Source organism: Trachurus japonicus, chromosome 14 (genome assembly GCF_045865225.1).
Source record: "Trachurus japonicus isolate A0001 chromosome 14, Traja_1.0".
NCBI classification, from domain to species: Eukaryota; Metazoa; Chordata; class Actinopteri; order Carangiformes; family Carangidae; genus Trachurus; species Trachurus japonicus.
Genome location: NC_140920.1, coordinates 15,834,119 through 15,856,412, shown reverse-complemented (window position 1 = coordinate 15,856,412; position 22,294 = coordinate 15,834,119). Strand labels below are relative to the sequence as shown.

At 41.8% G+C, this 22,294-nt stretch overlaps 4 protein-coding genes across 7 annotated transcripts in view; 3 read left to right on the top strand and 1 right to left on the bottom strand.

The window, feature by feature from the left end:
• Positions 1-950: 950 nt before the first annotated feature.
• On the top strand, positions 951-1,678 carry gng8 (guanine nucleotide binding protein (G protein), gamma 8). The gene is made up of 2 exons (XM_085796834.1): positions 951-1,101; positions 1,519-1,678. The coding sequence occupies exons 1-2, from the start codon at positions 1,018-1,020 to the stop codon at positions 1,645-1,647; spliced, it is 213 nt and encodes a 70-aa protein (XP_085652960.1). The 5' UTR covers positions 951-1,017; the 3' UTR covers positions 1,648-1,678.
• Positions 1,679-2,194: 516 nt separating this feature from the next.
• Positions 2,195-5,639, top strand: tmem45b (transmembrane protein 45B). The gene is made up of 6 exons (XM_085798018.1): positions 2,195-2,321; positions 3,422-3,619; positions 3,703-3,915; positions 4,026-4,210; positions 4,365-4,507; positions 5,377-5,639. The coding sequence occupies exons 2-6, from the start codon at positions 3,430-3,432 to the stop codon at positions 5,486-5,488; spliced, it is 843 nt and encodes a 280-aa protein (XP_085654144.1). The 5' UTR covers positions 2,195-2,321; positions 3,422-3,429; the 3' UTR covers positions 5,489-5,639.
• Positions 5,640-5,668: 29 nt separating this feature from the next.
• nfrkb (nuclear factor related to kappaB binding protein) lies at positions 5,669-15,462 on the bottom strand. Of its 2 annotated transcripts, none has more exons than XM_085798016.1 (26): positions 15,132-15,462; positions 14,625-14,762; positions 14,300-14,501; positions 14,071-14,198; positions 13,814-13,985; positions 13,535-13,639; positions 13,362-13,435; positions 13,201-13,282; positions 12,907-13,102; positions 12,712-12,823; positions 12,511-12,637; positions 12,336-12,413; positions 12,175-12,251; positions 12,016-12,062; positions 11,744-11,804; positions 11,142-11,316; positions 10,941-11,047; positions 10,692-10,815; positions 10,425-10,504; positions 10,035-10,231; positions 9,292-9,562; positions 9,039-9,206; positions 7,658-8,386; positions 6,946-7,052; positions 6,557-6,692; positions 5,669-6,429 (listed from the first exon to the last, which is right to left on the bottom strand). In XM_085798016.1, exons 2-26 carry the CDS (start codon positions 14,748-14,750, stop codon positions 6,289-6,291), a joined length of 3,822 nt encoding a protein of 1,273 aa, XP_085654142.1. In that variant the 5' UTR covers positions 14,751-14,762; positions 15,132-15,462; the 3' UTR covers positions 5,669-6,288. The 2 variants fall into 2 exon arrangements, with proteins under 2 accessions (XP_085654142.1, XP_085654143.1); XM_085798017.1 differs by lacking the exon at positions 15,132-15,462 and adding an exon at positions 14,919-14,942.
• A 1,478-nt stretch (positions 15,463-16,940) lies between these two features.
• Positions 16,941-22,294, top strand: part of LOC146974543 (ryanodine receptor 1-like) — a 45,966-nt gene continuing 40,612 nt past the window's right edge. For all 3 annotated transcript variants that reach the window (XM_085798014.1, XM_085798015.1, XM_085798013.1), the window contains exons 1-8: positions 16,941-17,149; positions 20,970-21,089; positions 21,173-21,271; positions 21,393-21,413; positions 21,569-21,643; positions 21,801-21,879; positions 21,958-22,070; positions 22,162-22,261. In XM_085798014.1, the coding sequence (XP_085654140.1) occupies positions 17,105-17,149; positions 20,970-21,089; positions 21,173-21,271; positions 21,393-21,413; positions 21,569-21,643; positions 21,801-21,879; positions 21,958-22,070; positions 22,162-22,261 (652 nt within the window). In that variant the 5' untranslated portion in view covers positions 16,941-17,104. The remainder of the gene's footprint in view (positions 17,150-20,969; positions 21,090-21,172; positions 21,272-21,392; positions 21,414-21,568; positions 21,644-21,800; positions 21,880-21,957; positions 22,071-22,161; positions 22,262-22,294) is intronic.

The window sequence follows — 22,294 nt, the reverse complement described above, 5'->3', positions numbered from 1 at the left end:
AAATATCTCCTTTAAGATATATATATTTAATGTTCCCTCTCAGAACACAAGCTCCTCTACCGGCTCAGGTGAGGGAGTGATGGAGACGCGCGATGAAGGTCACACCACATGTTGCCTGTAACTGCTGCACTGAGCCCATCCTGGGGGCAGAACCACAGCTAATTATTTGAAGGAGGGAACCTTCCTCATCTTCCTGCCATTAATCTCACTTCATTTGTTCCGGTAAGTTGGTGAGGAGGACCCTATACTGAAGACAAGCAGACTTTTCACTCCAAGAGCTCAGCGGTTGGTTGGTGTATTGGTCCATAAGGTGAGTAAAATTCAGAAATATTATGGGTTAGGGATAAATGTTAAGAAACTGGAAAATGCGTATTTTGTTTTGAATCGACTTTTATACACATGCATGGAAAAAAAAATCTACATATCAGTGCAACTAATAGAAATAATCTTTCTGATAGAATTGATAAATTAATTTCTTACTATCACTTTAACAAATAAGCAAACATATAAATCTTGATTCTTGTTTTTCATTTACTGCCTATAAGAAGTTCAATATGATCAATCTCTTTGCAGTAGTCTATTGCAGCTACAACAACATAATGGCAGTGAGGAGATAACATTAAAAAGCAGCTCCACATCTCCAGTTTGTGACAGATAAACTGTGCAAGAGCAATAAGTTAATGTTAGTGTTAGGTGTATTTACATTCACAGCCAGCGGATACCCCCCCATGGGGATGACTGCTCTGCCTCCCCTCCCCTGCGCTGCTCCTCTGAGACCCTCTCTGTGCCACTTGCAGCTGAGACCCAGGGAGCAGAATTAACAAGCAAATTGAAACAGACTGAAACCACTGCAGAGATACCTTCAGTAATTTGTCACACACTGTCTTTCCACTGTTTCTGTTGTCTCTTCCACTGGGTTTGTCTTTCAGTGATGTGCACTGTTTCTTATTTCTTGCCTCATAACTCAACGTTTGACGTTGTGCTACAGGCTGGCTGAGTTTGGTGGAACGAGGCAGGATGTCTAACAACATGGCCAAGATTGCAGACGCTCGAAAGACCGTAGAACAATTGAAACTGGAGGTCAACATAGAGAGGATGCTGGTGAGTCGCCACATTACTGATGTATACAGCTAAAGCAGTATGAAATGTTTGGTAGTGTTTTAGACTGATAGACACAGATGCTTTGTTTCAGTATTGAAGATTAAATAAAATTCAGCAAGAGCTTCTTTTTTTTTTTTTTTTACTTTTTCTGCATATCACAGGTAATTTACCGTCACATGGGGGGCCGTTGTCAAACAAGTACCAACAAGCAGTGCATATTCAACAAGTAGTTTATCAGCAAATATTAACACTCCAACCAGTAACCACTTAAACTGGCCTCCTTTGCATAACCACCATCGTGTTTCAGGAGGCTACTTGTCACATTGAGGAAGACAGTTGTTTTGAGTTTTTAAATCATTGGTTTTAAAAATTGATTAGTATAATTAATTAACTTATTATCCCCTTATTTTTGTGCAGGTATCCAAAGCAGCAGCTGAGCTTATGGCCTACTGTGAAGCTCATGCCAAAGAGGACCCCCTGGTGACCCCAGTGCCTTCGTCTGAGAACCCGTTTCGGGAGAAGAAATTATTCTGTGAAATACTATAACTCACACACAAAACAACTACGTGTGAACACTTATTGTTATTTTAACAAGAGAATTCAGTGTCAAATCAATAGCAAATAAAAAAACCAAACACTTTTTTTCACTTTTGTAATTAAAACAGCACATTAGTGACTTATGTGAACATGATAATGACACAATAAAGACTTATCGAACATGGGTGCAAAGTTCATTCACATGCCTGTGCTGCCTGCGGCCTCTCCCTGTGCATACTACTGTTTATATATTAACTCAGTGGTATGCCTACACTCTCACTGCAGTGGTTTAAAACATTAGTTTAAAAGCAATTACAAAGGCATTTTATAGATTAGATTATATCAAAATAAATTCTAAATCTTTTGCTCACACATGGTGAAAAAATACTCTTTACTTACATTTTACTTTGACAGGAAACCTTTTTTTATTTGATACCTGAAAAAACATGACTTACGGCCAGGTATTGTTTTCCCTCCTAATGTCTCAGCTGTTGCCAGGGGGAGGTCCTTAGTGTCAGAAACCAATGCAAATGATGGGTGGGGCTATGTTATGATGGCAATACTGGTTGGAGGTGCAGGCAACAGGTGTGAACAGTTTACACAGACCAGAGTGCTCTCACTCTGACAGCTGCTAAGGTTCACCAGTATCTCCTGATCCTCTGAGCATTTGGGAATTAAACAAGGTATGTTCATTTTGTTAACTTACCCCATCTAGTGTAATTGTGAAGGCAGAGATACATTTAACAAGTAGTATCTGTTGTGTGTGGAGTTCTGCAATAGTTAACATATAGAAATTACATTTGCTCTATTTTATTTATTTTTTTACAATGTATTTGTTGAAAACTACCATGTCTATCAGCATCACATCTGTCCCATTTGATATTTGACAGTGATATGTAGAAAGTGTGAAGAGAAGATATGTGTACTCAGACCAGGTCAAACAGAGCTAGTCAAGAAAAACTTGTCTGACTGAATAAGCTGCTGCTAAACACACCTGTGACTCTCGACCGCACTGACGCTGAGCACAAGAAGCAGGAAGCCTCTTGTGCAGGAAGCCTCTTGTGCTCTCGTTGGTCAGTTCTAAAGGCACTTGGTCAGATCCAACCAAGAAAATATGTCCCCACTGGACATCATGGGTCATCGTGTTATAATAATCCATATACAGTTATTGGCTCACTGGCAACATTATGTGTTAAACATATTACTCCACTTTTCCTTTTTAAAAAGTTGAACTGCAGTGAGTGCAAACAGTATTTCCAAAACAGAGACACAAAGTGCTTCAGTAGCCAGGGCGCCAGCATGTTCACGCAGCTAACAGCTCTGTCTGATTTGAATTTTATTTTTGTAAGACAAATGTGTGGCCGTTGCCTGGACAGAAACGCTCTATGAACTATGCAGATAAAATCAAGGATCCAGTACCAAGCAATTTATATTTCCTCATTCTTATACTGAAGCCTAAGAGCCTCTATCTGGTTATGTGATAACAGGATGTAAGAATACTCTTGGTACTTTGCAATAAATGTCAAATACTGTATAAGCGGTCAACAGACAGGGTAGACAGGGTATTACTTTCAGCTGCTCTTCATTCCTTATATTTAGTTGACATGCGACTGCTTTCAATCCTTATCTGACTCAAATTGCCATAAAATAAAGCAATCAGCTCGCACTTTGTCCTCATAGTTAAGTCCCTTGACATTCAATGAAGTAAGAACCTCAGGCTAAAACAATTAACATTGCTTCTCTCATGTTTCTAATTACTAAAATACATTCCTTTTGTTTTCAGACCGAACAATGGCCAACTTTGGTGGCCACGCCATTCCTGGCACCTTTTTCCTCTTGTACGGCTTCTGGTTGACAGTCAAACACATTCTCCATCATTACTGGAGGACAACGCAGCCCAAAGGAAGACAGATTCCTCCACCTTCCTTCAAAAGAATGAACTACTTTGAGGGAGGACTCCTAATCTTTGCTTCATTTGTGGGTCAGTTATCCCTTCGCTCCATCTGCACATAACCTAAAAACTGATCAAGACTCATCTTTCTGACGTTTCTGTTTCTGGTGCAGGTTCAATGGTTGAACAGTTTGTGGTGGACGGGCCTCACGCTCGTCTCTACGACAGGGAGAACCACTCCTGGGTCAAGCTGATGAACTGGCAGCACAGCACCATGTATGTGTTCTTTGGCATCGCTGGAATAGCTCTGATCGTCAATACTGCATCCAAACTGGTGCCACTTGGCATTGACCGACTCACTCGGTCCGTGGCTCTTTTTGTTGAAGGTAAGCTGCAGTGTTAATTAAACATGTTTCCTTCACATCACAGATACGGCCCCCTGGTGTGTGTGTTTGCTTGACTCGTGTCATGTGTTGCCCTCTCCCGTATCATCCAGGGTTTCTGTTCTATTACCACGTGCACAGTCGGCCACATCTGGACGCCCACATCCACACACTGCTGCTGGTGGCTGTGTTTGGAGGATCGGCCAGCTCCATGTTGGAGGTCTTCATACGAGACAACATTATCCTGGAGCTGTTCGGGGCGTGCATGTTCATCCTGCAGGGCTCATGGTTCTACCAGGTGAGAAGGCCCAAACCTAATAAACGCGATTAGTGAAACTCCCATAAATTTAGTTTCATCTTGTCCTGTTTAAATTCTTTGACACACATCTCCTTTTCATACTCAATCTCTGTTCCTCAACACTGAATTTGTTTTTGTTTTTTTTACATTTCAGATTGGATTTGTGTTATACCCCTTAAGTGGACCACAGTGGGACTTAGAACTGCACGCCAACATCATGTTCGTCACAATGTGCTTCTGCTGGCATTTAGCCGTTGCCCTGCTTTTAGTCGCCTGCACCTCTGCTGTGGTTTGGTTGTAAGTATTACATCTATTATCTCTTCAAGGTCAAGAACTAAAATAAATAGTTATTGAATGTGTCATAGCAATAGGGTTTACATAGAGGGAGACAATACAGTAGACATTTGGGTAATTTTATCTACTCTAATTTACTCAAATTAAGCTGCCCTTGTTATTTCTGCTACATATTCTTTACTGTGCAGAAGAAACAATGGGTGATCTCAACATATTCTGGGCAAAAGAGGTTCATTCCCTTTAGTTAGAATAACTCCGTGGCTGAGGTTCTTTCTATGTGGAGGTTTCAAGGGCAACAGGAGACAATAGCTCGTTAACCTGCAGGAATGCAGAAATCATGAGCTCGTGTGACTCATGGCAAAGAAGATACAACAACAACAAAAGAAGGAACGAGCTCTGTGACTTGACTCAAGAACAGAAGAAGACTCTCAGTCTGGACCAAAATTGAATTCAGGCAAAGGGTTAAAAGTTTACCCACAATATGCTCCACAAAGACAATTTGCAAGTGAAGTGTTTGCTTTCTATTCACTATACTATCAGCCTTCTTCCTGATGCAATACGGATAACACTAAACCTTTTCAGTCGATTCTGATCTCTCAACTTTTTTTCTAGCATGGACAGTTTTTTAGCAGACATGTAATTTGTTTATATGTAGCGTCAACCGTCTCACCTCACATTTCCCTTAGGCTTAGTAAATACTGTATATTCAAATATTAACTAGGATTTGTCCTTGTTTTGAATCCTGTTTTGTGGCAGCATGTAGGACTAGTTTTTAGATTAAACAAATCAAAGATGAGTAAGGTTTGAGTTGGATGAAGCATAGCGTCCGTTCTCCATGTTTTTTATAAAAGCTTCTTCTCCTGTTCCAACAGCACAGTGAAACGATTCTCCACAAAGGGACGGGACATAGAGATTGGAATGAGAAACACATCCTCCAAAGCGAACTGCCAGAAAGCTTTGCTGGAAGAGTCGGATGAAGAGTGAATTCTTTCCACTGGTTCAATTTTTTATTTCATTTGTCTATGTTGATATCTGTGCGTAAGACTTAAAACTGTTGTTTGCTGTTTTTGTAAATAAATCTAAAACAAAAATCTGTTTAAAGATGATCCGTTATTATGGTTTGATAAAAGTTATGGTTCATGTGTGTCAAATGAAACACATGGCAACAGAACAAAGAATGTATATTGACACAAATAAACAGGTCACAACATTCAACTAAATCAGACCTAAGTCCAACTCACTTCACATTTGTTAATATTGTTTTACATCAAACATGTAAAGAAATTACTAATAAATCTACAGAATGAAATGGTAGTGATAGTATTGATTTCAAGTTGTGCCTTTTGAGGTTATATTTAAGTTCGATACCAACGAAGCACTGGCTTTTTTAAACATTTGTCAACACATGAACGAGAGTAAAAAGTGTTTCTATGGAAAGCCTGAAACCTGGTTATAACAAAGTGGAGAGTAAAATGCAGGAGATTAAATTCATTTAAGTAGTAATGACATCTTCCAATGTACTGGCCACATTTGTAAATCAGCAGAGATCAAGAGAGAACTGCGTTTCCCCCTTTTGTCGGTATCACCCAAATTGAGAAGAAATAAAGGCACATTACCCGCTGTAACAATAATGTTATTAAAAAAACAACTTCACTTGTGAGAACAGAAAGAAGTCAAATGATCCAGAAAAAGCTTGAGAACGATCCAAAGTAGGAAGAAAACCAAACACAGGCACGTGTATTTTGTACTGAACCTATGATTCGTTACTGGCTGACGACATGGGATCACTGCTGAGGTGCAGGCGGAGGGTCGGGTGGACATTTGGGCGAAGGTGCTGTTGTGACTACGACTGTGGAGACGGATTTGGGAGAAGCTGTGGCCATGTGCTGCTGGAGCTGCTGAGCTGGAACCGTCTGGATACGAACCTGAAGGAAGACAGAGAAACAGTTGGGATGCTCATGGTGATATTTTGATTTTTGATTGAACAAGATATTATGAAACAGACATTATTCCCTTTTCTTTCTAATCAAAGGAGCTGAAACGTTAACAAACCTGCGTGGCCTGTCCCTGCTGCTGAAGCTGCTGAAACTGCTGCGCTGTGACAAAGCTGACTGGTTTGTTCCCTGCGATCAGCTTTGTTCCAGCAGGCATCGTGGTCAGGATGATGTTCCTGCCCAGGCTGCTGATACTGCTCAGAAAAAAAAAGATGGAGAAATGACCTCAACATGTCAGGCTACCAGAAACAATAAAGAAAAACAGATGAGGTGCTAAAGAGGTTTACAGACACCACAGTGGACAGTAAATGTAAAAATAAATAGTTAATAAGGTAGTCTGATAAAAGTTAACCCTCAATCTCAATATACTAAAATAAAATAATATAAATTCTATATCAAGAAGGGAGAGCAAATGCGTAAATATATATATTTTAGACGCAGACTTACTTTGCATTAAGACTTCCCTTCACAATCGGTGTGGTCACTACACTCTTGCTCTTCAGCGGCTGGTTGAGGACAGAGAGGGGCACAGTGATCCGTGCAGGTAACTTCCCCTGTGGGGTCAAAGAAGAAGATTGTTCCCAAGTCACGTGATTTTCAGGAGTTGTTCAATACTGAGATATAGTCGTTTATCAGTTCGTATTAATATACACATTAGAGAAGTTAATTATGAACTGGCAAAGCCAAAATCCACACTGTGAATGGTCTTACACACATTAATAAGTACTTACTGCAAGTTATTAAAATGCATAATTTACAGTCCAATTAATTTTCTAAACCTAACCTAACCTAATGCAATCATGGGTGATACAATAAATGAACTATTTAGGGAGGCCTTTGTGAGGAAGTATCCAGTTCAAAGTCAAAATTCCCATTCAAACCTAATAGCCAGTGTTCAGATACCTGCTTCCTGATTCACTTTGCATCTATAACAAGTTCACAGTTCACACCTGCATCCAACTGCGACTCAAAACCACAAATAAACAAATACATTTTTTTTGTCCTGGTGCCTGGCTTGGGCAAATTTGACTATGAACCATAGTTACGTGCATCACTTTAGGACCAAGTGCTGTCCCTAAACCTAACAACTCTGTGTCAGTGACCTCAATATGATATATAACCCGACAGTGCTTGAACACGAGGTGAATAAATCTCCTACCGTCTGCGTAGTGACGACGGTAGCAGGGACTTGTCGCACAGTCGCTGTGGCTGTTCCTAACGTCAGGGCAGAGCCCGAGACTCCGGGAGCCACCGTGATCCCCTTGGCACCCGCAACGACGCTGGCAGCCATGGTCACTACATTAGCGCATGTACTCGCTGTAAGTGGCTTACTGCCGGTGGTGGTTGTCATGGTGATGGTCTGACCCTGTTTCTGTGGAATAACACCAAGACCCGGCATTATCCTGATGGTGGGGCCGCTCTTGTCGGGGGAGCTCACGCTGGTAAAGGTCCTGGTTTTTTGGTCGGTGGTCACGGCCAGCGTTGGCATCAGACGTATGGCCGTGTCTCCCGCGGCCTTCAGCAGCGTGGAGGTGACGGGCCCCGTCTTAGTGGTCTGTACATCCCCCGTGCAGGACGAGATGCTGGGGGCGGAGGAGGGCGAGGGGTGGGGCGGCGTCACGTGGAGAGTGGCTGATATGCTCTTACTGCCCGAGGCGGCGGAGCCCAGGAAGTCGGGGGTGAGTTTGACAGTCGCGACCGGGGATTTGGCGAGAGTGGCCATCATGTCTGGGGTTATCCGCAGCACCGTCTGGCCTTTGGCGTCGGTGGTGATGGAGGACGGTGGCAGGCGTAGAACATCTTTTCCCTGAATGCGCAGGTTTGTGGCTGTTATTGGGATTCCGGCTCCTCCTGCCGTCTTCATCCCCAGTTGTCCTGTGATGGACACCTTGACAGACCAGAGCACCACAACACATTAATCTTGTCAACATGGCAGAAACTTTCAGCCTGGTTAAAGGTCCAGTGTGTAAAAATCTGATATATACTACCCATGAATATATTAGTGTAAGTGTATAATCGCTATAAAAGAAAATTTGTTTGGTTTTCGAAGCCTTACAATTATTCTTTTATATATACATATAGCAAGGGTCTTGCTTTAGAGCAGTGTTTTTCAACCTTGGGGTCAAGACCCCATGTGGGGTCGCCTGGAATTCAAATGGGGTCGCCTGAAATATCTAGTAATTGATAAAAAAAAAATTTCTGACAAAAATTTAAAAATATTATGATTAAAAACACCACAGACAATCTTAAACAGCTGCATTCTATACTTTCACTTTCTCGAATATAAATCGAGTTGGCGCATCTTGATTAACGGCCACGATCACGTGATGCGGGGTCGCCAGAAATTTGTGATGTCAAAATGGGGTCACAAGCCAATAAAGGTTGGGAACCACTGCATTAGAGATTGTCATCTTGCACCGCAGTGTTTGTATGGAAGCCCGAACGGAAAATCCAGCCAGCTGTAATTAAAGATCAGAAGGCCCAGACGGCTCAGACAGGCCCTAAGTGATTAAATATCCCCATTTAAGTCAATAGTTCACCTGTTTGATGTTTGGGCTGCCAACTCCTTGCAGCACAGCAGGGGAAGCAGGGTTGGCGGGACTGCCAGGTGATCCGGTCTGAGGTCTGGCCACAGACACAGACAGAGTGGTCGGCACCTGAACTGGACTACTCCCAGCTTGAGTCCTCAGAGGCACAGAAACCACCGTCTATCGACATAAACACAGACAGAATCAATCACACATTCACAATAAGCAAAGGAAAAACAGAAATATCATCTGTTGTTGTGGCTACCTGTGAAATGCCTTTGGCTGCCACTGACACTGGCATCCTGATCTGGTGGGGGGTCTGATGTACCAGCGTCGCCTGCTGACTTCCTGCCGAAGAGCCCAGACCGGCCTGAGCAGACACCACTCGCACCTGAGGGAGGGAGCCTGCCGCCAGGTGACTCACTATCCGAGCCGCATGCTGGGATGTCACCGGCTGTGAAGATGGTGGAGCGGCCTGACTGGTGGGTAAGATGGTTCCCAGCTGGGGCAACGAGGGAGGGGACACAAGAAGAACACTGGAGGGGAGGGGCAGAAGGAAATAACAAGAGAAGATTGGATTTCAAATTGCACAGTTGCAACATGTGTTTGTTTTTCATATTGTACGATCTTGCTAGCCTAGAAATCTAGACGCACCCTAGCGGCAGCAAAAATATTTGCTCCGTAGGTGGGTCTAGAAACGAGCCATAGGAACGTTTTGAGTCTCGAACACCGATTGTGTTCACCAATCACAGCGCTCTATCTGTTTAGAGAGTCGTTGGGCGGGCTTAACGCTATGGCGACATACATTTTAATTGGCTTGTCAGGCTAACGACATCCTGCTCTTTGCTCTGATTGGTCGTAGCGCTACCCTATTGCGTGCAGAGGCAGTTTGAAAGACAGCCTTCATCCCGCCCCCTGGATTGAGCCGAGGTCTACCGGCCGTTTCCAGACTATACATTTTAGTGATATAGTCTGGCTTGTCAGGCTACGATCTTGCATCACACTGACCCCGGGCTGGTTTTCATTGTGTCTGGGACTCCGGTTTTTGTGGGTGTGGTGGCCGTGCAGGGTAAAGGTGACTTGGGAGTTCCAGGTGTGTTTGGCGTGGGTGTTGTGGGAGTTGGTGACATGGGGTTGGAGCCTATATCCTGTCCTGTCTCCAGACATCCAGGGGTTTTACTGCCTCCATCTTTACTTCCGGACTTCTAAAACACAAAACAGACATTGAGATTCACAATCAACAACTAATCTTTGGATTTCATGCATGATTTAACTCCCACCGGGAAAACAGGAACCTCAGCTATAGAGGCACAACTTCAGGAGTGTTTCCTAAACAAAGAAAACAGCAAAAGCGAGTCTGTGTTTCTCTGCGCAGTAAAATGGAGGCAGTGGACTCACAGGCTTAGACGGTGGTTTGGGTTTCTGCTGTAGAGCTTTTCTTGCTTTTGCAGCAGCAGCTTGAGCCTGATGGATCCTCTCTGGATGGGGGGAAAGAAAAGGAGAACACAAGAATAAAGATTTTTGACCCAGTTTAATCATCAAGATCAAGAAGTTTTCATGTTTTACACATTATGTTTTTAAAAACTACAAACTAATAACCAAAATCCCACATCAAGATCTGGAACGAGAGTATTTTCATTTCTGATCAAACAAACTGTTGCTCACCAAACTCCTCTTGACTACGATGGCGATGCAGGTAAATCCACAGTTTGCGGCCAATGTCGTACTTCACACAGGGATCTTTCTCATAGTGAAGTCTATCCAGAGCCCCGCTGACAACTGTGTTCACCTGTGTTTAAAGGAAATGATTTCACAGGAAATGTGACATCAAACAAAATACCCAAATCTCCTAGTAATAAAAAACAAACAAAAAAACATGCAAACAAACAAAAAAACATGCAAACTCAATCACACCTGGGCGCTAGTGACATCTGGAGCGAGAAACTGTGAGTCCTTCAACAGTTCACAGATCTCTGCCCTGGTTCCCTCTCCATTCGGTAACCTGGCGGCTGCATCCCGCACTGCAGAGAAAACAAGTCAGGATTGTGTGACTGGTTTCCTTTGCACAAACTTAAATCATTTATTTGGCCCACAGCTTGAAACAGAAGGTCTAACCCAGAGAGAGGATGGTGACGTATGGTGGTCGGTCTGAGCGGAGCAGTGTGTGCTCCCTGGCTTTGTTGAGGGACATCTCCTTATCAAACACTCCTTTAACGGGGCCCACAACAGACTCAAAGCCGTGCATCCTGAAGGTGAAGGCTTTATGTGGCTGGTTGTATCGCTGCTGCTCCTAAAAAACAAACAAGAAGCAAGTCGGCTCAGAGGGCCCGTGCCAAGTTAAAGGGATAGTTCAACATTTTGGCAAATTGGGCCATTGCCATAATCCCTGTAGTCTTAGGAGTAGGTTCGTTACCTTTAATTGTCGGTGCAAGCTATTTTTAGAACGGCAGAGCAGAGACGCGAGCTGGTCAGAGCTACGCTACGGACGCTCATGGGATTTCTTGGTTTCCCTCATCAAACTCATCAAATACACAATCCAACAACTACCCAAAACGCTCTGCTCCACCGTTCTAAAAATAGCTTGCACCAACAATAAAGGTAACAAACCTACTGCTAAGACTATAGGGATTATGGCAATGGCCCAATTTGCCAAAATGTTGAACTATCCCTTTAAGAACAAAATGTGGTAGAACAATTTTCCAGCAGCACAAACAAACCTGAACTTGAAACACTTGTCTTTCATCTCCGGTGCTGGGCCGCACCACGTAATCAGTCGAGCTGCCATTACAGAGACATTATATAGTTATTAGTTAACCTCAACAACCTTGACACAGAAACTCAAGGTACTTCATTATGTTCATGTAAGGCTTCAAATAACTATCACCTTCACTTACAATCAAGCTAATGATATTTTGAATAGAGTTAAAAAATATTTTGTTATGTGATTTTTCAGAATGATGCCACATTTGTCTTTTATAGTGAGTCTTACACTCTTGGTGTAGGAGAGGTCATCTCCAACATGTCGTCATTCTCCGTCTGTGGAAGAAGAAAAAAAGCATTGTGACCACATACTGTATATAGCTGCAGTGGATGAACTGTAAAGTGAGTGTTGAGACAGTGTTTGTGTCACAGTAATAGTCTCTATTACCTTGACGACTAAATCCTTGGAGTCCAGCCACAGCTGACAGAGTGCACTGAGATCTTTCTCCGTGTCTTGAGTGGGACCTAAAATAAGTCATGGATGTTAATCAGAATGGCTGGATTCATCCTACAAACACTAAGGCCTGCATCAAATCAGAGAGTTCTTACCAATCCACCTCCACTGCTGAGATTCATCAGAAAACTCCACAAATGGAGAAAACCCACTGGGGAGTGCCATCATGCCATCTGATTAACAAACGTAGGAGAAAAAAACAAAAACATGAGAAGTTGGAGTGGAAAATAAAGTCTGAGTGTTAAAGTGTGAGTGACCACTGCCACTTGCCTTTAGTCTCTCCTGCAAGAAACTGCAGAGCTTGAAGAACCAAGTCAGACCAGCAGGAGGCAGACGAAAACCACACGTTGAGGGAACTGGCTGGAGACGACTGCCACATTTGAACTTTCTCCTCCAACTGACAACACAAAACAACGCGTTAGTATTCAGCACTCTATACTGTGTATGTGAGACTCGGTGTTCAGTGCGTACCATTGAAGTGCTGGTAAAGGTTTCTGCCCTTAAGATGCTTTCCAACAGGCTGAAGAAACTGATAGCTATTTCCTCAACTGTAGCCGGGCTGCTCTGACACTCCTCTACAATTCTGCAATAACAACGGTTCATTACATTAGTCTAATGCAACAAATCTATACATCTTTTTTGACAGCATTATGGTAAAACACTCACTCTTCCTTGATGTTTGGCATTGGAGTAGATGGTGTATCTGGCAAGGAGTTGATGATATTCGCTGGTGGAGCAGACGGCGTGTCTGCAGCTGCAAGAGATTCAAAGGGATCCTCAGATTCTACTTTTATCGTCCTCATTTTCTTCTTCCTTCTCTCATCTCTCATCTTCTTCTTTGGCAGAGACAGATCAAAGAGTGCTGGAAGATAAAATAGAAAGAATCACAAATGGGAACATAATAATTTGAGTAATGAAATCAGCAGAATCAATCAATTGGCTTTTTATTTATTTACTCACATGCTGTCCCCTTACGACCAAAGTTTGCTCTTGAAAGTATGTCTCCAAGGTGAATATCGGAGGTGGTCAAGTCTGGATGGTCCTGAGTAAATAAATCATTAGTGATATATAATACAAGAAATAAAATATATCTGAGTTGTACTTGTTTTTTTTTTACTTACTGGCTGTCGCTTCCTCTTCTCACGGTGATTCTGCAGCATGACTTTTAAGTCCCGCTCGCCTAGTTCTACTTTTTCTGTTCAGAAAAAAGAAGATTTTAAAATAAAAGTTAGTTTTGTGTTCAAAAATACAGTAAGAGCAACAACATCATGTGAATACTGCAGATATCACTGACCAGCAGTCTTCATGTCTTGGGTTGAGAGGCTGGGAAGAACTCTGAGTGAAACAGTGGATGTCGGCGAGGAAGGTGATTGTGGTGCTGGAGTCCACATTGATATGTCTACAAATAAATGCAAAAGGACAAGAATCTGTATTGTTTTATAAACTTGTACTATTTCTTCCATCTTCATCTTACATTTATCGTATTATACTCCAGATTGAAACTAGTTCCTGCTAAGTGCTTTAGAAATAAATGGTTATTACTGTATGGGCAATGAACAAATAACATACTGACCATCATCGTCAGATGAAGCGTTGCTGTCTCCACACTCAGTTTTGACCTCCTTCAATATGCGGCTCAGTCTTCTCCTCACCCTCGGCTCCCGCATTTCAGCATGAGTCTTGGTCGGTACCTTTTTTTTTGGTGGGATGTCCAGACCGTTATGAACAGCAAACTCAAGCAGCTCCTACAGCAGAAAGGACATTGGTTATTATTACTGACTGCAGGAGGCCGGTCGTGTGCCCTGAACTTCAAACTTGTACGAAAAATACCTTTCTGGAAACGAGGATCTGCTTCAACAGTCTGTGGTAGTACTGCTGAATGGAGTACAACTGCCGCTTTCTCTGGGACTTGGCACACAATTGTCTGTACTTGACCACCTCAGGATTGAAGTAACCATCTGGGTTTGGACAATAAGGGTCATGATGATCAGAAAATGTTTCGAAAATCTGCACAGCATGACATACTTGTGTGGTAAGTACGTGGGTTAATAGTTTGCACCTCTGAATAGCTTCTGTGCAAGATGAAGGGGATTTCCAAAGTTAAAGTTTCTGTTGTTGAGCAGGTCACTGATGGTGCTGTCCTGCTCCACAACATTATTGTCAGGAAACTGTGGCAAAAACTGACGAAGATGCTGCCTCTGAGAATCTGTCAGGACTTCACTCCAGGTGCTTTCGCTCATCACAGAGAAGAACATTTCAGGCTGTTGACAAACAAAATGTATACGGCAAAAATAAGTGCATATCCGATGTTGTGTCTTAACATGTACACACTCATTTACGTCGAAAGGAGCAGGTATTACACAACTGAGCGCCTGACAACTCACATCCTCCAGTAGATCCTCAGGAAGGCTCACTCTGCAGTTCCCCAGCATGCACTCCTCTGTGATCTGTCCATCGTTTTCCTCTTTTGGATCAAGAGCGTCTGTAAGCATGTGTGTGAGGGCATCCATCCTTCTCCTAGTCTGTCCACACAGAAAAAGACGAGTGTAAAGCCTCGTTTTCAATCTGCGGAGTTTCCCTCCAGTCTTTAAACTCACAGACGTCGTCTTATGTAAAGCATTGCAATGGCAGAAATTGTACTTCAGGAACAAATGTCCTATTAGTAATCAATCACTCACCAATGTCAAAACATTAGCCACTTTGTGCAGCAACGTAATGTTACTTAGCGAGCTAAGCTATCAGCTAAGTTAGCAAAGCTGCCAGTTAAAACGTTTCAAGTGGTCTTTCTAAATTCAACACAAACATGTTATGTCTGTACGGCATATTGTACAAATGTGCGTGTCAAAACTAAGCTGATAACGCTGGTTAAAGGTGTTAATAATCGCTCTTACCCGACACTGTTTCTCTTTCGGAAATGCAGAGGGAACTATTTTGCCGACGCACCGTTTTCTTCTTCTACGGGAAATGGACAACGGCCATCTCGGACTGTTGCTATGGTTACTGCCCTCTACCGAAGATTATTGAGTAAGTTCAAACATTTTATTAATAGTTTCTTAAACTTTTAACTTTAACGCAACTTCCCATTACTTCTCCTTCTTCTTTTTTATATCAACTTTGGGCCGGAGAAGAGTTATAATAATCATTACTTCGTGTAATCAGTCTGTGGTTAATGGTTAACGACGTTGACGCTAGTAGGGCTATGAAGCTGTTTCTCCACATTTTCTGTAACGTGAGTGTTGGGGTCAAGACCACCTAACCCGGGACCGAGACAAGACCATGGATGTATTATAATAGATCCATGGACAAGACCAAGACCAAGACAGGACCAAGAGGGGGTCGTGGCCGAGACAAGACCAAGACCAAAACAACGTGAGACCATTTTGGGCTCTCTACACAGCTCCACCACTTCCTGAATTTAAGGCAGGTCCTTCATTTCCTGTCTTACATTATTGGACACACTGATTAATCCAGGTGTGTCTGAGTAGTCACACTGGTCAGACACACCTGGATTAATCAGTTTGTCCAATAATGTAAGACAGGAAATGAAGGGCCTGCCTTGAATTCAGGAAGTGGTGGAGCTACAATATTTAATTGAAACAAAGTTTGGATTGAACAGAATAACACAGCAGCAGAACCTAATATAAAGGCTTTCCCACTTCTGACACTGGTGCAACCAAGTTTTTCAGGTGGTTACTTGGGCATACTGTTTTGTAGAGTAATTTTAATCATCCTAAATTTATTGAATACATCACATGAACAAAATGAGCAAGTGACAGTTAAAAAAAATTTTTTTTAAGTCCCTGCAGCTGTGATCTTGACTGGTCTTGAGAAGAAAGTCCATCTCGAACGAGATAAGACAAGACCAAGTCCTTGAAAATGTGGTCTCAAACCCTTTCTTGAGTACCACAATACTAATTTTCTGTTTGTATGTTATATAGTTTGACAGAATAGAAGATGGAGGAGCAAACAAGGACTCTGCAGGTGAGCTGTAAGAGAGGGGCCCGGCACCGGAGGAAACTGGGCCGTCGTTGACCACTTCTGTAATGTAAGACCACCAGAGGTTTGCCACTTACCTAATGTTGTTGGTCGACTGGGCCATGTACTTTTGTAATATTCATGTAGCCTACTTCTCACTTTTATTGCAAAAATGTGTTTTCTCTGACAGACAGTAAACTCCACATCCTTATCTTTAATGTAGATCATTGGTCAGGCAGCAAAAGCAAGTTGAATACATAAACTTGAACCATGGGTGTCTGGAGGGAGTGTTGTGAGAAAAAAATATAAATACAAATATTTATACCAAATAAGTATTAGAAATAATAAAGAGAAATGTTTTGTCTGTGATACAAATTGTTAAGTTAATGTTTGTTTGGTTCATACTAACTTATCAATTATTCTTTTTTAAATTTCTTTCATATTTTTTGGTTCATGGATAAACACTAACAACACAACCTACAAAGTAACAATACTTTTTTGCCTGTGCTTTCTTTCAAAATCTTTAATTGTTGGCATTATGGTACTACTCACTTGTTGAAAGTTAATAAATACTTTATGCAATAATAATTGTAAGATCTCAGTGCAAGACAACACTTTGGATACCTTAACATAGGAACATTCAAGCAACTGGCTAAGCTTTGTCAGCTTGCTCCACCTCTTTTATGATGCTGCACTGAATGGGAATGAACAGTCAATCCCTCTGCCTCATCACACAGCCACAGAGGGGCACAGCACCAGCAGTACCCTTCAGAAACCTTCACCAACATTGTCTTATGTGGCGGGCGGTTCAGGCACCAGGAGTTGCAGAAGTCTGAGTCAAACTTTTTCCCATTTCTCTCAAGGTTTTTGCCTTTAATGTCTTGGGAGGATGGCGGAAGGAGCAGATGAGGAAGAGATTCAGTTCCTGCGTACGGTAAGTGATGCTGTCTGCCTCTCTTCCAATGGTTTTAAAATGTACTCATTCTGTAAATGTTGTGCAGTACTATAACTTTTGTATACTAAACTGTCACTTCATAGCAGATAATAGACAGGGACTTTCCCTGTGAAGGGTAACTCTCTTTACTTGGAGCACAGATTGACAAGGACAGGTGGCTGGTTTTGTTGCCATTGTTATCTATTTATATCCCAGTGGGTAGTTCACATGTTACTGTTTTGTCACAGAAGAAAACTCTGGTGCCAGGTGACAGCTAACACATGGACTTGTACAAAAAAAGCAGTTCAACTCAGATTTTAAACATTTTCATTCAGGACTTTTTGGCACTAAAGTTGTTACATCGATAGTCATCAGGATAATATATTTCCTTTGAGTCAGAAGTTACATGCTTCATTATCTGCAGTTTGTAACCAGGTCACTGGTGCTTGTAGCAGAATGTTGCACCTGTGGCTGAGGCATGGCGCCAGACAACAATGGCGTCAGGGTGCAGGGTGAAGTCCTGGACTCAATTGCAATATGCCCTGCGGTTTTATGGGAATGTGGATGTTTTTTTTTCTTGGCTTGTGGTTTGAAACTCTATAACAACTTCCTGTTAATGCATTATCACCATGTTTGATCTGTTTGATCTGATTCCAGATCTGATACTGGTTTCAGAATGAAAACAGGAGCAACTTAAGTATCATGGATGGTGTGCTATTATTTGTATTTGTGTCAAGAACCGTTTTGACCTAGATTAGCCATTTATCCCAGGGACTACTAACCCATTTCTCTGTCTACCTTGAACAAAAATAAATGTGATGGATTAAAGCGTCCTTGAACTTAAGTTGAGTGTTTGTTTGATTTTACTTATTTGCATTTTGTTGCTCTTTGCAAATAAACAACTGCGACAGATGGAGCTTAACATGACAGTATTTCATATTTCTATTTGTAAGCCATAACTCATCACTGACTGACTGACTGTGCATTGTGCCAGTGACCTCATCCCTCCGAAAAATTTAATATGGGTGCATCAGGTGAATCCACAGGGTGTCAGTTTTTCTTCTACTGCAGCCCCAGGTTGTGTTTCAGGTATCATTCACACACCTCTAATATAAACATTTTACGCAGGGAGGTTTGGTTGCACATTGAAGTTATGCTTTGACGTCTGGATGTACTCGATCATACAGAGTGTGCGATAAAGTATTCAGTTTAAATTGGTTTATTTTTGCTCCATTGCTCACTGCTGAGCTATCAGATTTCCTCTTGACAGCTCTGTGCCAAAGGCTGCAGAAGGGCATTGTGGCCTTGCGAGCAGACTTCTATATGTAACACGCTATTTGGATAGTCAGCACTGATACTCAACTATTGTAGATGGTCCAAATAGTGTCACTTGAGTTTCTCTACACTGTGGTAACATTAGCTCCTATGTTAGTATAAGCCAGGCACTGATTATGGGCCGCATTGTGAGTGTCACTTGAAACTTCCTTACAGCTACACAAGCCACAAGCATAAACACATGTAAATAGCTCAAATTAACTTTCTTTGAGGTAATTAATCTAAAAAAAAAGACATTTCTAGTTTGCATTGTCTCAAAGGTTGAGACACAGCACAAAAATAAAAAATATGTCAACTTGTGTGTTTTGAAGTTACTGTCAGTCTGTTGCTTTCACCCTGAACTCAGCTGAGTCTATATTTACTGTGTGAGGATTAGCAAGTTCAAAGCTTGGCCCATTTCAGCACCTGCTTACTTCAGTCCATGTAGGACCTTTACTTCTAAAGTAGTACCAGCAGTCTTTATTATCAGATGCTAGCAGGAAAACATTTTGTCGTCAGTTCTTACACAGCGAATCGTCTGGTGAAAACTGGTGTAAACACTCAGCTGCTGCAGCCTCATGATGGCATCTGTCATTCTCTCAGTCAGTCTGCCAGTCTGTTGGTGTTGGAGAACATGACAGAAACATAATACTCAGTCCGCCATACGCTATAATCTCATAATGTTTGACTGAATTTTCTTTAAGGTGCCTTTATTATAAGATTTTGTTTTTGTCTTGTGAATTATTGTCAAAATCCTGACTTGACATGTATTTCAGCTGTGTGGAGTAGTGTTTCTTGAATTTTTGAAAAATGTATTTTTAGCCCATCAGTTACAGGCATGAGACAGATGACGACAAATCTGACTGCACCATCCCCCTGTAACAACACTGCAGTCTCAAACTCTAACATGGACATGATACAAATACAAAAGCTTTACAAAAAAGTCATGTCTAAATGCTTCATGCAGCAGCAAATAATAGTGACTATAGTGGCACAGCTGCCTCAGTGAACTGCAGCTTTAGCCTCAAAACAAACACCACCAAAACCATCAAATGTTGAGACTGTGAATTTGTCTGTGTAGTGAAATTTGTCTTGAGTTTGTTTCCTTCTGTTCTTATGTTGACTTCCCATTGATGCCAGTTTTAAAGATGACAGCAACCTGTTTTGTGCCAGTGATTGCACTTAGAGTACTCCACCACTGAGTTTTGGACTTAACATAGCACAATATGAATATGTACATAATATAAAATATATAATTTTACAGATTTCAATTTTCAACATCTGTTCATTATGTACCAAAATAATTACATGTCCTTATTGTGAAAAGCAGCAGACTTGCTAGTTGCTAGTTTACAGCTTCACAAATATTACAACAGAAATATTAAGACAACTTTAACTTTAGCTAAAACTAGTCTATATAACATTAAAACACAATAAATCTTAAACCCAATTGACTGTTATTTCAAAAATGACTTGTTTTACTTAGTGTGATGTATGTGAATGAACCAGAAGCATTTGTAAATTAAAAAAAATCTCAGAATGGAGTTTTGAAATGAGCTTAGTCAAATTGAAATTGTGAGTATTCCTGTCCTGAGTAAATTGACTAATTGCATCATTTACATGAGGAATGTGGGGCAATTTGTCTCCTGGCTGTCAGATCTTTACTATCTGCTACTCTCCAGAAAGGGACGTGTGAACAGCAGGTGCAGCTGCCTGAAATAGAGAGCAGTGGGGGGGGGTGGCTGGTGTCTTGGAGCCAGAGAGGAGAGGAGATTAGTGCTGGGCCAGTGGAGGCCCAGAGAAATGCAGTTAGAGAAAAAGTACATGTGAAGGTCAGGGAAAAGCTGCATAAGGCAGGTTATTTATTTATGCATTGTCCCAGATTTTTGTAACTCTCTAAATGAGTTGCTTGCAAAATCGGATCCATGAATGGACATTTTGATATCCCATGAAATGTGAGACTTACGATGCATTCAGGACAGTTGTAAATTCCAAACTTAAGCTTGGGAAAAATGATCTGAACACATGAACGAGCCAGATTTTTTTCAGAAACTCATCAAGTTCAATCATGACATCCTCCATCCTGACTGACTGATGTGATGTAATACTTGGCATATTGGTGTAATCAACTCCATCAAAGATGCTGTGCATCATAATGTGATCTAAGATTTGTTTTATTGTGAAAAGCAGTAGTTCATGTTTATGTTTTACTAGAAACATTACTACAACAGAAATATTTGATGCATTAAAGGGAAAAGGTGCACATTTCACACAAAAACATCTGTTTACTTTTGTTTAGTCATACGGTGCAATGTGAAAAAAGATCACAGAGGCCTTTTGTGGCTCAGGAACAGTAAAAGTATGGCCTTGTCCTACTGTAGGTACTTTGTGGAGAAGAAGAACTTGTAGAATAAAAAAGAGGTTTCTGATTACAACAGTCTCTCTTGTGCCCATCGTTTCTTGAAAAACCCTGCCCCTTCACTGTGGACTTGTTTTTTCATTGCAGGACGATCAAGTCGTGTTGCAGTGCACTGCATCTATTCTGAAGGAACAGATCAAGCTGTGTCTGTCGTGTGAGGGGTTTGGGAATCGTTTATGTTTCCTTGAGACCACCTCAAATGCACAGGTAGCGAAAGGACAGTTGTTGCATATTTAAGACTATTTTAATGGCTGCTACGCTCCGGGTTTACTGGTTGTGCTGTGTTTCAGAATGTCCCTCCAGACCTTGCTATCTGTTGCTTCATTCTGGAGCAGTCGCTGTCTGTGCGGGCGTTACAGGAGATGCTGTCCAACTCGTCTGTCGATGAGGTAATGAACAAATAGAGTTTGGTTTAAGGTTTGGCTCATTTTTAATGGTATGTATGTAACATCACCTTTTTTCTTTTTCTGATGCCTCGCTCTCCTTCACTCTCTCACCACCCAACCACAGGCTGTCGATCTGGACAAATGGGTACGTCAGATGAATTCTTCCTTTGCCCGGTTCCTTGAATTGTGTGACCACTGGTTCTGTCTGAGAGTTTGTGTCATGACTACAACATTGTTTCTATGTATTTTTTTTTATATTTAATTGACTCTCCCTCTACTTGCCTCTACCTCGTCTCTCAGTCCTCACAAGGTGGAGGTCACCGAACCCTGCTCTATGGACATGCCATCCTCCTGAAACACACTCACTCCAGCATGGTGAGCACATCTGCAACCAATCACGTGACCGCCGCTGCTCTAACCTGTTTTCCCCCTTTAAGCAGCAGTTTTTTTTTTGTAAATATTATTCTCTAAATTGTTTGAAGTATGTATCATATCATGAACCTAATTTGTTGTCCCTCTCTTTACGCTGCAGTACCTGTGCTGTCTGACCACCTCACGCTCACTGACAGACAAACTGGCTTTTGATGTGGGCTTGCAGGAGGACTCTACAGGTGGCTATGAGTTTTACTGCCCTGCCAGAACAAGTATAGGTGTAGGTTTCTTTATTCTAAATCATGTGTCCCTCACAGGAGAGGCCTGTTGGTGGACCATCCATCCAGCCTCTAAACAGAGGTCAGAAGGCGAGAAGGTCAGGGTGGGAGATGACCTCATTCTTGTCAGTGTTTCTTCGGAGCGATACTTGGTAACCACGGTTTTATTTACTTTTACTGTAACTTGACATTTTCTTGTCTAAACTGGACTCTGACCAGTTTTTCCACCTACACTATTTTCAGCATCTGTCCTATGCTAGTGGGGATTTGATGGTAGATGCTTCCTTCATGCAAACACTGTGGACCATGACCCCTGTGATGTCTGGATGTGAGCTAGCTGAAGGTTTGTAATTTTACTGTTAAAAAATATATATAT

Coding starts and splice junctions, on each gene's coding strand:
- gng8 (XM_085796834.1), top strand. CDS start 1,018: ATGTCTAACAACATGGCCAAGATTGCAGACGCTCGAAAGACCGTAGAA. Junction 1,102..1,518: donor TCAACATAGAGAGGATGCTG/GTGAGTCGCCAC, acceptor ATTTTTGTGCAG/GTATCCAAAGCAGCAGCTGA.
- tmem45b (XM_085798018.1), top strand. CDS start 3,430: ATGGCCAACTTTGGTGGCCACGCCATTCCTGGCACCTTTTTCCTCTTG. Junction 3,620..3,702: donor AATCTTTGCTTCATTTGTGG/GTCAGTTATCCC, acceptor TTTCTGGTGCAG/GTTCAATGGTTGAACAGTTT. Junction 4,508..5,376: donor ACCTCTGCTGTGGTTTGGTT/GTAAGTATTACA, acceptor CTGTTCCAACAG/CACAGTGAAACGATTCTCCA.
- nfrkb (XM_085798016.1), bottom strand. CDS start 14,750: ATGGATGCCCTCACACACATGCTTACAGACGCTCTTGATCCAAAAGAG. Junction 13,283..13,361: donor AGAAGAGGAAGCGACAGCCA/GTAAGTAAAAAA, acceptor TTATTTACTCAG/GACCATCCAGACTTGACCAC. Junction 6,430..6,556: donor AGCAGGGACAGGCCACGCAG/GTTTGTTAACGT, acceptor GTCTTCCTTCAG/GTTCGTATCCAGACGGTTCC.